The sequence below is a fragment of the Astatotilapia calliptera genome, chromosome 5 (assembly GCF_900246225.1).
Source record: "Astatotilapia calliptera chromosome 5, fAstCal1.2, whole genome shotgun sequence".
Lineage (NCBI taxonomy): Eukaryota > Metazoa > Chordata > Actinopteri > Cichliformes > Cichlidae > Astatotilapia > Astatotilapia calliptera.
Window position 1 is genome coordinate 37,838,018 of NC_039306.1, and position 16,873 is coordinate 37,854,890.

Here is a 16,873-nt window from a genome sequence, read left to right on the forward strand (position 1 = left end):
CCCGCTAACAGCACCATTGAGTCCTTTACAATGCCATGACACAAAATTTACTAGGTTTTAATAATTATCAATAACCATTATTTAACTTGTAAATAAAGATTTGCAACCCAATTAAACCCTTTCCCCCTCCTTTTTAATAAAATGGCCTCCAAACAAAATACAAACAAACCCAAACAGAACACTGAAACAGTCTCTGCCCCTCCCTGCACAGAGAGGCCTCCATACAACAAAAGTATTTAAGTCTCAGCTCAGAGACACGAACATCTGACTTACCACTAAGCTCCCAAAGATTTATATTATTCATATCCAGTTTCATTTTGATAAAGTTTGATAAAGCACACTCACAGTAATAATAATATCAATAATAATAAAATTAATAAAGGGAAAGAAAGTAGTTCAGGCTCTGCCATTGACCTTAACCCTTGTTATGATGGTTTACATACAAGGAGAGATTACATTGGTAAGAGAATAAACATCATCTTGTAACTTAAATCCCCTTAATATTAATCCATTTAAATATTAGCTATGAATTTACCTGCGGACACATAATTCATTCTCTGAAAACAGAACAAAGAAAGGAAGAAGATGTAAGAATGTCCTGAGCAGCATAATAACATATTTGACCTGAATAAGAGTTTACCACCTCAGTCAGTGAGCGTGACCGTCCGGTAACGTCGTTCTCGATCAGCTGCCAGCGCCTCCTCCAGTTTCACCTTCCGATGTGATCAGCTTGTTGGACGGGATACATTTCTCGTGTCTCTGGAGCCGTTTGCTGTAACCACCTGGCTGGATAACACAGCTGTGTTGGATGCTGCGGAGTTTCTGCTTCAGTTGATTGAAGGTTGCTCGCATCCGCCCAGCCTCAGGACTTGTGTCGGGGAAAATATAAACTGGAGACCCGTCGAAGTGTAAGTTTCCTTTATTACGAGACAGTCTCAGGATCTTCTCCTTGTCTGTGAAGTAGTGCAATCGGATAGTATCGGGCCTCGGTCGTTCCCCGCTGCGTGGTTTGGGGATAAGGCTTCTTCTCGATCAATAACAACAGGGCGGTCAAAGTTATCTACTCCAGAAACTTTGCGGCAAAATCGGTGACGCTATTCGCTTCTGCGCCTTCTGCAACACCAACTATTCTGATATTCTGTCTGCGACTTCCATCCTCTCAGGCCACGTGTCTCTTTAGCTGAAAAACATGACACCAGGTAACCTGCAGTGTGGGAAACGTGTTTCCCGACGATGTTCGCTGCCCTACAATCCGCCCTGCTCTGCAGTGAAATCAGCACCGTCCTGTTGCTCCCATTGAATACAGCCTGTTTAAACTCTAAAACTTAACACTGTCCTGTTTGGAATGGGTACTGACTGACTGGATGCCCATTAACCTTATAACTGTTGTGTGTGTGTGTGTGTGTGTGTGTGTACAGATAGACAGCCAGGTGCATATAAGGAAGGTTTTTCAAAAAAAGGAGCCACATTCAGGTGAAAGTGTAAAATCAAATGACCTGTGAATCAGGAATAATGTTGGATCAGTGTTTCAATATTTATCCTTTATTACATGTTCGTGTGGTTTGGTTATTTGCCTTTTGCTTGAAAGTACACTGAGAGGACTTTTCATTAGTGATCTTAATAGTAGTTTTTTCATATTAATGTAATTTTTCATCTAATTGAATCTATTTGTGTTCGATTGTCAGTCCAAAGAGGGAACGTGAGGAAGAAGCAGGTAAGCAAACAGACAGGGAGCAGTGACAGGCAGAAACTGTGAACCTGACAAAGAGGAAAACCTGATTTTACTCACAGTCTGGAAGTTGTGTCCTCCCTGTATTAAAGCTGCTAAACAGAATCTGCTAAACAAACTGGGCTGAAACACTTTGAGCCTCTTTAACAACATCCCAACATAACATTATCATTGATCGGGAGATTAAAATTAATGATATATTTGTATGTGGTTCAGCCACAACTCTACTGAAACCTCAGCCAGTAACAGGTCGGCCAACCTTTGGACCGTCCAGTTGTCTGTATGACTGCTGCAGTACGTGCATCACATTTGAAACACTATCAGTGCCAAAGACTGTCCTGGTGGAGCGAGCAGCTGTAAAGAGAAGCAGATGCTCTGTTTCTAAAAGTGTTTTAAGCTTGTTTCAAAGATTCTGTACAGCAGCTTTAAATGTTTTCCAAAAGCACACACACACTTATCAGTGTTTCTCACACTTGTTACAGTGTGGACCACCTGAGAAAAGGTCAAGCTGTCCCAAGCACCACTATGAAAGCATGAAACCCATAAATCTTACAACACAAAATTAGCATCTGCAGTAAAGATGTTTTCATACATGCTACCACAGGCAGAGTTGGCTCCATTTTTTAAATGAATATTTTGTAATAATTTATTCTGTTTTTGGAGTGTATTTTTATGTGTCTGTATTATATTAAACACACATTAAAAGTGAATCTCTGTCCAAAAAATACAGTCAGTTTACTTCTTACTCACTGTGAGCATCATTCATTATTCTCCCAGTAATGAAGGTTAGCATATGTATTTATTTATTCCAATCCATTCTTCTTTGGCAGCATTTAAATAACCTTGATCAGATTTGATGGTTTTGTTACAGACTTTTCAAAAAAGTCACAAATGTACAAAACAGTGATGTCATGTTTTGTGACTCGGACCCAGGCACAGAGAGACTTGAGGAATTTAAGAATCTTATGATTTAATAAAGAAATTTGCAGACTTGCACAGAGATGGTAAAGTTATGATGACTGATGACGGAGATGAAGACAGCAGACGAGGAGGACAGGGAGGAGCAGGGGTTTAAATGCACCGAGGAGACAGTCAGAGGGAACTCGGGACAACATTTAAGGACGCAGGGACTGACAGAGACGGGTTTATCTTGGCTGGCTGGGCAGCTCTCTGGGTGCTCAGCACCCCCAAATCTCTGATCCTAGAATCGCCCCTGGGTTGTACACGTTGTCATTAACGTGGCTTCACGCCACATCAGCCGCTTTGCTCGCTACAACACCGGTGTGGGCGCATGAGGACGCTGTCATAGCCTGTCAGCGACGTTGATTGGCTGCGTATATACGAATGTGAATGGCATCATTGGCTGGACTGTGGGATAAGGTGGCATGGTTCTGATCCCATACAGGAGCAGCCAGTCACTGACTCACACTGCAGGACAGAGTTGTTCAAGTATTCACGTTAATTGCAGGTTCGATTTTTGCAGCTTGGAGGGACCATGGTGGTGACAGAGTGGGAGGCCCACACTCTGCTAATATCAGATCTGCACAAACACTCGGACGTTTGAAATCATTACTAACGGCGCGTTTTTATGGCCTGGCTTTTAGCACGCGTTGACACAAACATTTCGCTTTTAACAGCCTTAGTTGTTGTTTTTATTGACGTTCTATATTTTACTGCATCATTGTTGTGCATTTTATTATAGTGGCCTTTTACATTGACAAGCACGTTGTGCAGCATGGCCTGTTGTGCTGTATAAATACACTTGAGCTTGAATGTGTGAGTGGCAGCACGGGTCCATCTGTACTGCAGGTGGTCCGGCTGGCAGCGCAGACGGCTTCTGCTGCGCTCCTGCAACACTCACAGGAGGCTAATAACACAGAGCCGGCAGACTACAACTGTAATAAGATCCTGGACCTTCTAGGGTCTACACTGGAAGTTCAAAGTGGTCTTCAGGGAATGGTATGACTCCTCCTGTGCATCTCCCCCGTTTCTGTCCCTGCCCTTTGTTTCCCCTGTCTCTGTGGTGACCTACTTTACAGAGACAGGATCCTCCTGGGAGCTCAGATTCTCCTGGACACACCTGAATCAATCTGACAATCAGCTGTCTGCCATTTAAGCTGGTCCTGACGTTCAGTTAGTCACCGCTGAGTTGTCTCCCTCCTCCTCCTCAGTGTAAGAAGCCCTGACTGTGGCACTGATGAGACCCTTACACGGCTCCATCCACCGGCTCACTCTGCTGTCAGAGGCGGCTGAGGTTTTTTAACATCTGTCCCACAATAGGATTTTCTATGAGTCTGCTGTAGCCAGTGCCATCTTCTATGCTGTTGCATGCTGGGACAGCAGGTTAACAGCTGTGCATGAACTGATGCACAAGACCAGTAACGTAGTGGGGACGGAGCTGGACTCTCTTAGGGTGGTGTCTGAGAGGCGGATGTTGTCCAAGATAAAGACAATGCTGGACAACAGCTCTCACCCACTCCATGACGTGCTGGCCAGTCACAGGAGCACGCTCAGTGGGGGACTGAGATTACCCATGATGCACCACTGAACGAGACAGGAGATCATGCCTGCCGTGGACATGGCTGCACCACTCCTCCACTGAATGCACTGCAAACGCTGATCGTGACACCGCTACCTGCACATCCTCTGCAGAGGAAATAAAGTACAGTTTGATAAGAGGGGCACCTCAGTGCCAGCATACATACTTAGCACTGTAATATGCATGTGTAATATACGGGGATGTTTACTGTTCTTACTGAGACAGCAGGGTGGAGCTTCTGCAGCAGCACAGGCTGCTTGGAGGATCTTTTAATAGAACTTACAGGTGGCGTCAACACCTGAAATACAAACGTGGACACGAACAGACGACATCATGAAGCACCAGGAAGCCCTGAACTGAAGCACAGACCAGAGGAAGAGCAAAGATGTGCTAAAATGTGAGTAACCAAAGCAGGCAGAAGTACCTCCGCTTATATCCACCTGCTGACAAACACTACGACCTCTGAGCCAACTGGAGGCCACAAAAAAGCTTTTTGTTTGTGAAAGAATCATTTGAAAGACAGGATGTTTCTAACCTTAGACACACTGCAAAAATGGAACAAAGCAGTGCTATACAGTGCTTTCATATGCACACTGTTACAGGCTAGCGCTGGTCGTTGCACACTGCGCCTAGGCCTGGTTTGTCCAGACGAGCAGGGCACGTGATCAGTGATGTCCCGGCTCCATTTGGTGCATCGCTGCTTCTGTGCCTGATTCAGTGGTAAGGAAGTGAATCATGGGTCAGATCTTTGGTGAACCAGTCTGTGACATACTGGGAGTCATGGAAGCAGCGAGGATGTACTGCCTGCTCCTAAATCAAAAACAAATACACTAATGTGTTATTGCTTCAGCAGTGCATGAGCAACTCTAGCCCTGGAGTTTCATTATAACACGAGTTATAATGCACCTGCACATAAGCACAGGGAGGCAGGGCCTCACAGCACAGGCACACTCCCAACCTATTAAAAGAGTGTGTGCTTCATTATTCTAGGTTTTCTTCATTATGTTTACAAATGGCCAGAAGCAGAGAGCATGTTTATTGATCAAACAGACACAAAGAGCAGCTGAGGTACAGAGAAGCTGCCAGTTCAGCTCTGAGCTGATGAAGGAGCTTGTTTCAAGCTTCACATGGTGCCAAACAGGACTGTGCTGAGGAATCAGCCTTTTCACATGACAGCTCGATTGGACCAGAGTGAGCATCTGACAGGTACCATGTTTCTCCAACAACCATCCAGGTCTACCTGACTCACCGATACATAAAGCTGAATATCATCTGCACAGGAATGAAACCGCACGCTACGCCTTCGAACGCTCAGCACTGTTCCAGCTCGACTCCACCACCCACCAGTGTGTGTGGACTTCATGTTCTCACTGTGTTTGTGTGGGTTATTACCAGGTACTCCGCCTTCCCTCCACAGTCAGGTGGAGTTAGGCTGTCTCTGTGTGTTAACCCTGCATCATATTTGCAATCAGTCCATGAGCCTCTCGCCCTGTGGTAGCTCAGAGGCTCCACCCTCCACGACCCCGATAAGAAGAAGAAGAGGAAGAATGAATGGATGTCTCTGAGTGAGCTGATGCTGCCACAGGAGAAAGGAAGTGGTCCCAGCAGTGCAGCTCAGCGTGTGACTCCCATCGTCAGGAATAAATGAAACTGCCGCACTTAATTCATGCTGTAATCGCTCTAATAGGATATTATGGTGGACAGCATGGAACGCTGCACTGAGGTCGAGCAGGACAAGCACAGAGATGAGTCCACTGTCAGAGAAGATCGTCTGTAACCTTCACTGAAGCCGTTTCTGTGCTGAGCTCTGAAACCTGACTGAAACTCTTCAATAAGCAGAGGATCTGTTAGCTGTTTACTCTCTCCACACTGTTTGAATGAAATCAGTTCATTCGATGTGTGTGCCAGTGTTGCACTAATACGAGCTCACCCCAGTGATACGAATGAAGGAGACAGAACATATTTCAGTCACGGCTTTTTCTCCTTTGGCATCAACACAAATTCAGCATCAACAACACAAACAGTAATCAGTGCGCTGTAATTACATCAGAGCCAAACATAAATAATGTTACTAGTGTTACATGGAGACATTTAAAGTACAGTGTAGTGTAAGAGTACTGCAATGAGACAAACACAGTGTCCTGAAAAGCTCCTGGAGTCAGTGTGTAACCAGCCTGCAGTGATGCAAGGCTTCACAAACACAGCAGACTGTAGTGTGACTGTTTCAGGCAGCATGCAACAGCAGCTGCAGTGCTGAATCTCCAGAACAAATGTTGAGGGGCCCTGCTGGGAGCTGCCACCTGTGGATGTGAGCTGAGGGTCCTGACACGCTAAAGCTGGAGGGGGCTGCTACAGACCAGTGTTTCACTGGGGGGATTTCTCTACATCAGTGTGGGACATCAAGCTTTTCTTTAAGGGTGCGTGGCTGTGCTGGGGAACCCTAACTACATGATTAGGGTCCCGGGGCTCCGCCTTCCTGCATGGTGGTGGGGGGGGCAGGAACCTTGTGGAACGGAGTCTCCTTGTAAATGAACCAGCAGTTACCTGCCCACAGGATCAGGTTCAGAAAGCCAAAAATCTGCAGAAACACATGAAAACACAAGTGATGACATTCAAATGTAAAACATGAGAAAAAGAAGACAGAAAAACATTTCTGCCACATTTCAAAAGAGCCGTGAGCTAAACTGTTACCTTAAATCAAAGATGACTGAGCTGGCCTCAGTAACTACAGCTTCAACACACTCATTCACACAACATTTAAAGAGAACGTGTCGTTGTTTGGAGTTAACTTCTGCTGCAGCCTAGTCCTATGCAGAGGTCCAACTGTACTTAAATGGTTTTAAACATAACACATGAAATACTTCTTTACAAGTGAAAAAGTCCAAAGCAGCTTGTTTGAAGACGTTTCCATCAGCAAAGCCAGCTGAACCTTTATATTGATATAGTAAACTGGTGCAGGGGAACACAAGCGGTTTCAGTTTTACTGATAGTGAACAGACTGAAGCTGACTTTACATTTAAACCTGAACAGCTGTGATCAGCTGACCCTGCTGCTGCTGCTCTGAGGTTTACTGATCTTACACAACTTCATTCAAACAAAGATGCAAACACGCTTCAGGAGTTCTCCTGGTTGGCTGAGCTAACAGCACAGCAGCTGATATGCAGCTGGATCATGAGCATCATGTCTCCATATTCTGTGCTACCCTTTATGTAACCCAACTATAGCAGCACAGCGTTACTGTGGTCAGCTTTATATCCCACAAAGTATTTCAATAACAGAAAGGCTGCTGGATGTTTCCCACTATGAAAGAAACAAGTCCATATAGAGATGTGACCTTTAGCAGGTGCATGGTTCCTGTTCTCAGCTATCACATTCACCTCGGCATCAAACGTCGCTTCGTTAGTTCAGTCACAAGCTGCCATGCTTTCCCACCCGCTGATGACATCAGCCTTTTACAGCTGGGGGCCAAACAAACAAACAAACAAACATACATGAGGATTTTCCCGGTGTAGGACTGAGACACAACCTCTCTTCTTCCTGTTCTGTCCCATCTGTCTGAGCTTTTCCATCTCTGAGTGAACAGTTTGTGCGTTTGCTGTTAATTGTTGAACATATTAAAGTTGATATGACCGGCCACGTAAAAACAAGTTGCTGCCTTTACACGCTCTCACCTTCTGCAGGGCTCGATGAAGCACCACAAACACCACTTATGAACCTTTGCATTCATTTGAAAAACAACAACCATGGACCCAGTTTGACCAGATTCCTCTCGCTGTACATGATTACACCACTGGGACTGCCTGTGTGTTACTGCTTAGGCTCACTGGGAAACTGGTGAACACTCTCTGTTCCACAAGCTCTTACAGTTGATATGTACGGTGGCCCCTAGAGACAAAACACGTGCAAACTCCGAAAACCCAACGGAAGTGCTCCAGGACGCTAGGGGCAGTGTTGAGCTTTTGTTACCTAGTAACTACACAAGCCAGGAAGTACCAATGACCGGATTTGGGCTGTATCCCAATTCAGGGTTTGCAGCCTTAAAGGCCACATTTTAAGGTCGATTACATCACAGCAACATGACGAAGGGTGTCCCAATTCAAAGGCTGCTCGAAATGCGGCCCTCAAATGCATCCTTCATTTCCCTGAATTTTAAGGATGGGTCGGTGTAGACTTCATGGCCCAACATACAGTGGGGCAAAAAAGTATTTAGTCAGCCACCGATTGTGCAAGTTCCCCCACTTAAAATGATGACAGAGGTCAGTAATTTGCACCAGAGGTACACTTCAACTCTCCAGGAAAGCTCTCCAGCGAGTAGTGCGGTGCTCTGAACGGATAATTGGAGGTGAGCTTCCCTCCCTCCAAGACATCTACAGGAAGCGGTGCCTGAGGAAAGCGGGGAGGATCATCAAGGACTCCAGTCACCCCAGCCATCAACTGTTCAGACTGCTTCCATCAGGAAGGAGGTTCTGCAGCATCCGGTCCCGTACCAGCAGACTGAGAGACAGCTTCTTCCACCAGGCCATCAGACTGCAGAACACGTCATAGACACCTCAGCTTCACTACTGGAACTTCAACATTATGCACTCCATACTGTACAGTAATGCCACTGTTTTGCACATGTCTCAACTCTGTATATTTTATATATTTTATTTATTGTTTACTCTATTTAATTTGTAAAATGTGTACACACACACGCACACACGTAGAAAAATATTTAGTATACACATCCAGAAATGCATACACTATTATATATTGTACATATATTTATTAGTTTCAGATGTAGCCATTCTTGTATTTTGCTTGTTTACATTATTGTATTTGCACAACTCTGTTGCTTGTGAAGCTCGCACACAAGAATTTCACTCACATGTGCTGTACCAATGTACCTGCACATGTGATGTGACAATAAAAGTGATTTGATCTGATTTCAACTGTGAGAGACAGAATGTGAAAAAAAAATCCATGAATCCACATGGTAGGATTTGTAAAGAATTTATTGGTAAATCAGGGTGGAAAATAAGTATTTGGTCAATAACAAAAATACAACTCAATACTTTGTAACATAACCTTTGTTGGCAATAACAGAGGTCAAACGTTTACTATAGGTCTTTACCAGGTTTGCACACACAGTAGCTGGTATTTTGGCCCATTCCTCCATGCAGATCTTCTCGAGAGCAGTGATGTTTTGGGGCTGTCGCCGAGCAACACGGACTTTCAACTCCCGCCACAGATTTTCTATGGGGTTGAGGTCTGGAGACTGGCTAGGCCACTCCAGGACTTTCAAATGCTTCTTACGGAGCCACTCCTTTGTTGCCCGGGCGGTGTGTTTTGGATCATTGTCATGTTGGAAGACCCAGCCTGGTTTCATCTTCAAAGTTCTCACTGATGGAAGGAGGTTTTGGCTCAAAATCTCACGATACATGGCCCCATTCATTCTGTCCTTAACACGGATCAGTCGTCCTGTCCCCTTGGCAGAAAAACAGCCCCATAGCATGATGTTTCCACCCCCATGCTTCACAGTAGGTATGGTGTTCTTGGGATGCAACTCAGTATTCTTCTTCCTCCAAACACGACGAGTTGAGTTTATACCAAAAAGTTCTACTTTGGTTTCATCTGACCACATGACATTCTCCCAATCCTCTGCTGTATCATCCATGTGCTCTCTGGCAAACTTCAGACGGGCCTGGACATGCACTGGCTTCAGCAGCGGAACACGTCTGGCACTGCGGGATTTGATTCCCTGCCGTTGTAGTGTGTTACTGATGGTGACCTTTGTTACTTTGGTCCCAGCTCTCTGCAGGTCATTCACCAGGTCCCCCCGTGTGGTTCTGGGATCTTTGCTCACCGTTCTCATGATCATTTTGACCCCACGGGATGAGATCTTGCGTGGAGCCCCAGATCGAGGGAGATTATCAGTGGTCTTGTATGTCTTCCATGTTCTGATGATTGCTCCCACAGTTGATTTTTTCACACCAAGCTGCTTGCCTATTGTAGATTCACTCTTCCCAGTCTGGTGCAGGTCTACAATACTTTTCCTGGTGTCCTTCGAAAGCTCTTTGGTCTTGGCCATGGCGGAGTTTGGAGTCTGACTGTTTGAGGCTGTGGACAGGTGTCTTTTATACAGATGATGAGTTCAAACAGGTGCCATTCATACAGGTAACGAGTGGGGGACAGAAAAGCTTCTTACAGAAGACGTCAGCCTGTTTAAGGCTCTGATATCTATTCTGTGTGACTTACAGCAGTTATGACATGGTCTGATTTTCTCACCCAATAAAGGAATATTTCATATATCAGTCTACTCTTCATTCTATCAGACACAGTTATCACAGCTTGTACATTTTCTTTTTACACATATATGTAAGCACTGAGCCACATTTAGTACCAACATATTAAAAGAACAATATTTGTCTCTTATATATAACACATCTGTATACACACTGTCACAGATACTTGAGTGAAGATTTAAGGTGACAGGAAATATAAATAACTGCAACTTGAATCTTTACTGAAGCTCAGTGTTTGACACGGAGTTCATGTTCACTGCTGTAATAGCTAATAATGTTAATAACTATAATATTGTCCATATTATATTTACATTACCACAGTGAGATGACTTTAGTCTCATGAACAACATCAGCTAATTGTTATTTACTAGCTAATCTTAAATGAGTGTTCAGCACAGAAATGAAGCCCAACACTCATGTTCACAGTCCTGTGGTCTCAGCCTCAGATAACTAATCACACAGAGCTCATGTAGAAACAAACAAATGAACAAAATCTGTTCTCCTTCATTAATGTCAACCACAGTTGTATGACACGTTTCCAGCGGTTAGTATCACGGTTGCTAGACCGTCCCACACAGCCCATGTGTTTGCAACCAACTTGCCGTTTATTTTGCAAATCGAGCTCAACACTGCCCCTAGCGTCCTGGAGCACTTCCGTTGTGTTTTGGAGTTTGTACATGCTTTGTCTCTAGGGGCCACCGTACATATCAAACTGAACGAGGTAGTGAGGACCGTGTGCACAGCTGTTCATTCAGTCACTATGAAAGAAAGTCAGAGGTCCCTGGAGATCCTGAGAACCTGCATCAGTCCCTCACGACAGGTTAATGAACTCTCAGGTGAGCTCAAAGGAGCACTGAGCCGTAAACTGGGCAATGAGGATGTCATTATTAACAGCAGCAGCAGCATGCTGTGGTCTTCTTTAAACAGCTGGAGGACCCCTGGTGTCAGACAGAATGAGCTCTGAGCCTCAGGCTCTTCCAAGGCTGGATACACAGAGACAGCACAGCACTGGGATCCATTCAGGTGTCTGGATATCAGCCTGAAACACCATCCCACCATGGGACAGTCTGTTTCTCCTGCCACAGGTTTAAGCAGGTACTCAAGGGTACAAACAGCTGTGTAACCTCATCAATCCAGTAACTCTGTCATCTTAAAAACATCCTGGATGGCTTGGGCCACGACTCTGTAGTGCTCAGCTTGTGTTTAATGTGGAGCCACTGACACAGTGGATGCAGCACGAGTTTCTCTAGTGTCCAAAACAGCAGCACCTTTTACTGGAAGTGCCGTAAGAGGCTGTAGCTGGTGGTCTGTTCCAGAAGCTTCAACGTGAAGACCAGCTGCCTTTTTTTAAACAGAAAAATCTACAGTAAATGGTAAATGGCCTGTATTTGTACAGCACTTTACTAGTCCCTAAGGACCCCAAAGCACTTTAATCAACCTGTCATCCACCCATCCACACACACATTCACACACTGGTGATGGCAGCTACATTGTAGCCACAGCCACCCTGGGGCGCACTGACAGAGGCGAGGCTGCCGGACACTGGCGCCACCGGGCCCTCTGACCACCACCAGTAGGCAACGGGTGAAGCGTCTCGCCCAAGGACACAACGACCGAGACTGTCCGAGCCGGGGCTCGAACCGGCAACCTTCCGATTACAGGACGAACTCCCAACTCTTGAGCTACGATCGTAAAGTTAAAGGATCTGTTATGCAGCACGTTTCTACTCTAGAAACACCCATTCATCCGTTCACACCAGCACATGTTTCTCACATTAACACTGCAGCCACGAGGAAGCATCGCGGAGCAACAGGTTAGGCTCGCAGGCTGGAGGAGCCGAGGACAACTCGCTCTATCCGGGGCTACAGTCGCCCCAACATGACATGGATGCAGGTGAACTGACCGGCAGCCTGCTGAAGAACAAAGACTGACTGGCTGCTGCAGTGATGAGGCGAGTCTGAGGGTCACACACTGACAGAAACACAAGACCTAACAAAGTTCACGGCTGTGGAACGCCACTGACGGCATGTTGTGTCTCCTTCACTGATTTCTCAGTGCAGTAAATGGAAACTGCTTCTTACATGTGCAGCGTCATGTTTGTGTAACAAATCTGTGTGACAAACAAAGGACGGATGAAGGGGGCAATCCTTTTTCTGTGCGAAAGCCTGACACGAAGCAGAGGACCGGCTTGTAGCACCTGCTTTCCATTTGATTTAGTTTTCATGGGATTGTAACTTATTTTTCAATTCAAGGACATTTCTTCCTTAAAATATTTGATGTCATGTAAACACAACTTTCTTTAAAAGCAAACAAGCAAATACTGCGTGCAGCTACATTAACATGTGTAAGAAGGAAACCAGTGAGCGCTTCCTTTGTGCTGTTGTTGTCTGGACGTTTTGATCTCATTACTCGACACAGTGATGCTTGGAGCTGTTGACTGTTCAGTGACAGATGAAGCCCTGAAGTATGTCAGCCTTGTATCGACCGCTCAAAGCTCGAGAACAACTTTCCCACTGTTCTGTTGTAAATGTGTCAGTCTCGCTGCTCTCTGAAAGAGCTTCCATGGTCTCACGCCTTTTCTTTATTTTTTGCAAACCCTCGGCCTGCTCAGTGGGCTTCGTGATGTCGTCACCTGACATGGTTTCACCTCACAGGTGAGCCTGTCAGGGCTCATTTGTTGCCTTCGTAATGGAGTTGGGACCATCAGTTGTGTTGTGCAGCAGTCAGGTTGGTGCACAGCTGACAGCTCTGTTTGACAGCTGTTAGAGTTCATATTATGGCAACAACCAATCAGCTGAGTAAAGAGAAACAGCAGCATTACTGTAAGAACTGAAGGTCAGTCAGGCTGTAAAACTGCTAAAACTTGGAATGTGTCCCCGAGTGCAGTCGCAGAAACCATGAAGCACCACGATGAGACTGTCCCACACGAGGACGCCCCAGGACAGGAAGACCCAGAGTCCCTCTGCTGCTGAGGACAGCCAAGTTAGCAGCAGCTCAGATCAGAGCCCAGATGGATGCCTCACAGAGCTCCAGCAGCAGACACATCTCTGCATGTTCAGAGCAGACTGTGAATCAGGCCTTTACGGTCAGACAGCTGCTGAGAGACCACGACTGAGGACAAGCAAAGAGCAGAGATTTGTTTGGGCCAAGAAACACAAGCAGTGGACATTAGACCATCTGTGCTTTGGTCTGATGAGTCCACAGCTGAGATCTTTGGTTCCACGCGCCGTGTCTTTGTGCAGAAAAGGTGCACGATGGTCTCTACATGCATGGTTCCCACTAGGGCTGTTTGATATAACGATATAAACATCCATCGTTTCATTTACGCTATCGTTTGTTTGGTGCTGTTGCAAAATAAACTGTTTCCAGCTGTTTTCATGTTCTGATGGTCACTGTAGCGGCTTTATTAAAGGTCTCTCTGTCTTAGATTTAATACAACCACACTACGGACGACAAGCGCCTGTTTTTATGTGTTGTTGTTAGCAACAACGACAGTAACAGCATCACGTGTCCGCTTGTTTATGTTCCACATAAACCTTTCAGAATAAAGTTTAAGATCCTGTTGAGACTTTTCAAAATAAACTGAATCACATAAAAGATGCAGATTATTTATGGATGAGAAGTAAAAAAGACGCCAGGTGCTAAAAATAAAGCTCAGACTCAAACGTTAGAACAGGCTTCTCCCCGCAGCACGCCGTGTAAGAAATACTCAAAGAAAACGGCGCCGTTACAACTTGTGTCTAAACATGTGTCGTTTCATGCATCGTTAAAACACTCGACTCAGCTACACGACGCACAGCTGGAAACACTTCACGCAGGTCGAGCTGCCCGAGATTCACAGACTTTACAGAAAATGTTACATGTTTGTGATTTATATCGTTACCGGACGATGGATGTCTGATATCAGGATATGAGACTTTGGTCATATCGCACAGCCCTGGTTCCCACTGTGGAGCATGGAGGACCAGGTGTGAGGTGTGGGGGTGTTGCTGGGGACACTGTTGGGGATTTATTCCAAGCTGAAGGCAGACTGACCCAGCATGGCTACCACAGCATCCTGCAGCCACATGCCAGGACAGCACAATGACCCCAAACACACATGCAGGCTGTGTGAGGGCTGTTTGACCAAGAAGGAGAGTGATGGAGGCCTGGCCTCCACCCACTGAGATGGTTTGGGATGAGATGGATCCAACAGGTGCTCAGCATCTCTGAACTCCTTCCAGACTGTTGGAAACCACTTCAGGTGACGACCTCATGAAGCTCATGGAGAGAGAGCCAAGAGTGTGCAAAGCAGGAATGAAAGCAGAGGGCGGCTGTCAGGAAAAATCTAATCTATCTGACCACATGCAATTTTTTCCCGGTTTCAGTACAAGTCTATGAGAGACCAGTCAAAAAGCTTGGCTTTTGGCTGCAGACCTGTGCTATCAGTACAATTCTAACATAAAGACAAGATTATAGACGTTAGGTATGCTGAGAATAAAGCTAGCTTTGGTGGCAGCCTTCTTCACAAGGATCGCAGCTCTGCGTGTCTCTAACACAAGCCTGCTTTATATTTCTGTCATCCACATGCATCAGTCAGTCAGATCTCCCTGACAATGAGCATCTAGTTGGTGAAGGCAGAGTCCGTGTGAAGCACAACACATCCCAACAGGTCATTTTACACGGTGGGCCACACACAGCACACTTTCTGTCAGTGTGAAGATGAAACTGTAAGCAAAACGCTCCTTTCTGTAGTGCAAAGGAAACGTTTCAGTGTTTCATGACTTTGTGGAGTATGAATAAGAGACGGCTTCATCAGTAAACAAGCTGTAGAACACATGAACACAGCTAAAGGTGCAAAGTTTCTGCTTGTTTGTGGTTCAGAAATACAACAGCACGTTCAGACACTGAGCCATGGCTCTGTGCTACATGCACATACATGCTGATTGGCTGCACAGTGTGCCCATCAAAACAAAGTCCCGCCCCTGCCTGCATGGATTCTCAGCAGGGCTAGAGTGGGCTCCCACATGCTGACGGGCCATTACTAACTGACATAGGGAGTTATACCTTTGTACAAGTTTGACAGGCCTGCTAGAGGTCAGTGCAATGAGCTGGTGACAGCGGTGCTTCCAACACTTCACGATATAACTGCCAAGAATATTTGCTTGTCTGCTTTCACATGCATGTGCATCTTTAATCCACAGGTTGACTATGGTATCGGCCCACCATCTGCAGCTCTTCTGGGAAGGCTGTGCACGAGGTTTACCAACATGTTCATGGGAAATTTGGACAATTCTTCCAGAAGTGCACTCGTGAGGTCAGACAGTGATGTCGGCTCAAACTCATCCCAAAGGTCATCAGCACTGAGGTCAGGCTCTCTCACATTAAGCTCGCTCAGCTTTAGACACCTTGCTTTGTGCACTAGTGTGCAGTCAGGTTGGAACAGGATGATAACCCAACGTTTTCCCACAGTGTTGGGAACATGGAATTCTCCAAAGTGTCTGGGTATGCTGAAGCATTATTCTTCACACGTCTACCAAACACTTGCCACCAAACCCAGGCTCATCCATTGGACTGCCGGATGGACAAATGTGACTTGTAGCTCCAGAGAACACGTCTCCACTGCTCTAAAGTCTGGTGGTGACATGCTTTACACCACTGCATCCAACACTTTGCATTGCATTTGGTTATGTAAGACTAGGGTGCAGCTGCTCAGCCATGACTGCCAAACCCATTCCATTAAGCTCTCTATACACTGATCTCGAGCTAGTCTGCAGGCCACATGAAGCTCGGTGAAGCTCGGTGGCATCTGCTGACCCTGCACTGTGATTTTACCTGACCTACCGCTTTGTGGCTAAGCTGATTGGGAACCAATCACGTCCACTTTATTATAATACCACTAACAGCTGACGGTAGCAGGGAATATTCACAGCTGGATTTGTTGCACAGGTGGCATCGTATCATACACTCCTGAGAGCGAGCCATCTCTTCACCTGTTTGAAGACTGCATGCTGCAAGAATCAGGCCACGTTTTAATACAACGTGGTTGAAGGTGAAACATCTTCATCCAATGATCTGGAAAGAGATGGTTGAATACTTTTGGCATGTACAAAGATGCTGGGGCAACCACACAGTACACCTACAGGAACTCTGTGGCCATGGTAAAAGTTCCAGGACTACATTTATTTACATTTTGAGGATATTTCTACCAGCTGTGTTTGTGCAAAGCTAACTAAACATTGTGCCATATTAATATAATCAAATGACTTTATTTCAGTCTAAATTTGATTTTAGTTAATGTACTCAATGTGAACCAGTTACAGCACGTAAATAAGTACGAAC

The 16,873-nt window shown here is 45.6% G+C and overlaps 1 protein-coding gene across 7 annotated transcripts in view; it reads right to left on the reverse strand.

Annotated features, from left to right (window-relative positions):
• Nucleotides 1-6,228: 6,228 nt before the first annotated feature.
• The window catches only part of sypl2a (synaptophysin-like 2a), a 37,303-nt gene continuing 26,658 nt past the window's right edge, over nucleotides 6,229-16,873 (reverse strand). For 6 of the 7 annotated variants that reach the window (XM_026169192.1, XM_026169190.1, XM_026169189.1 and 3 more), the window contains one exon: nucleotides 6,229-6,846. In XM_026169192.1, coding sequence (XP_026024977.1) covers nucleotides 6,721-6,846 — 126 coding nt within the window. In that variant the 3' untranslated portion in view covers nucleotides 6,229-6,720. Of the gene's footprint in view, nucleotides 6,847-7,645; nucleotides 7,727-16,873 lie in introns of all 7 variants that reach the window. The other variant, XR_003272498.1, reaches the window with a different exon arrangement.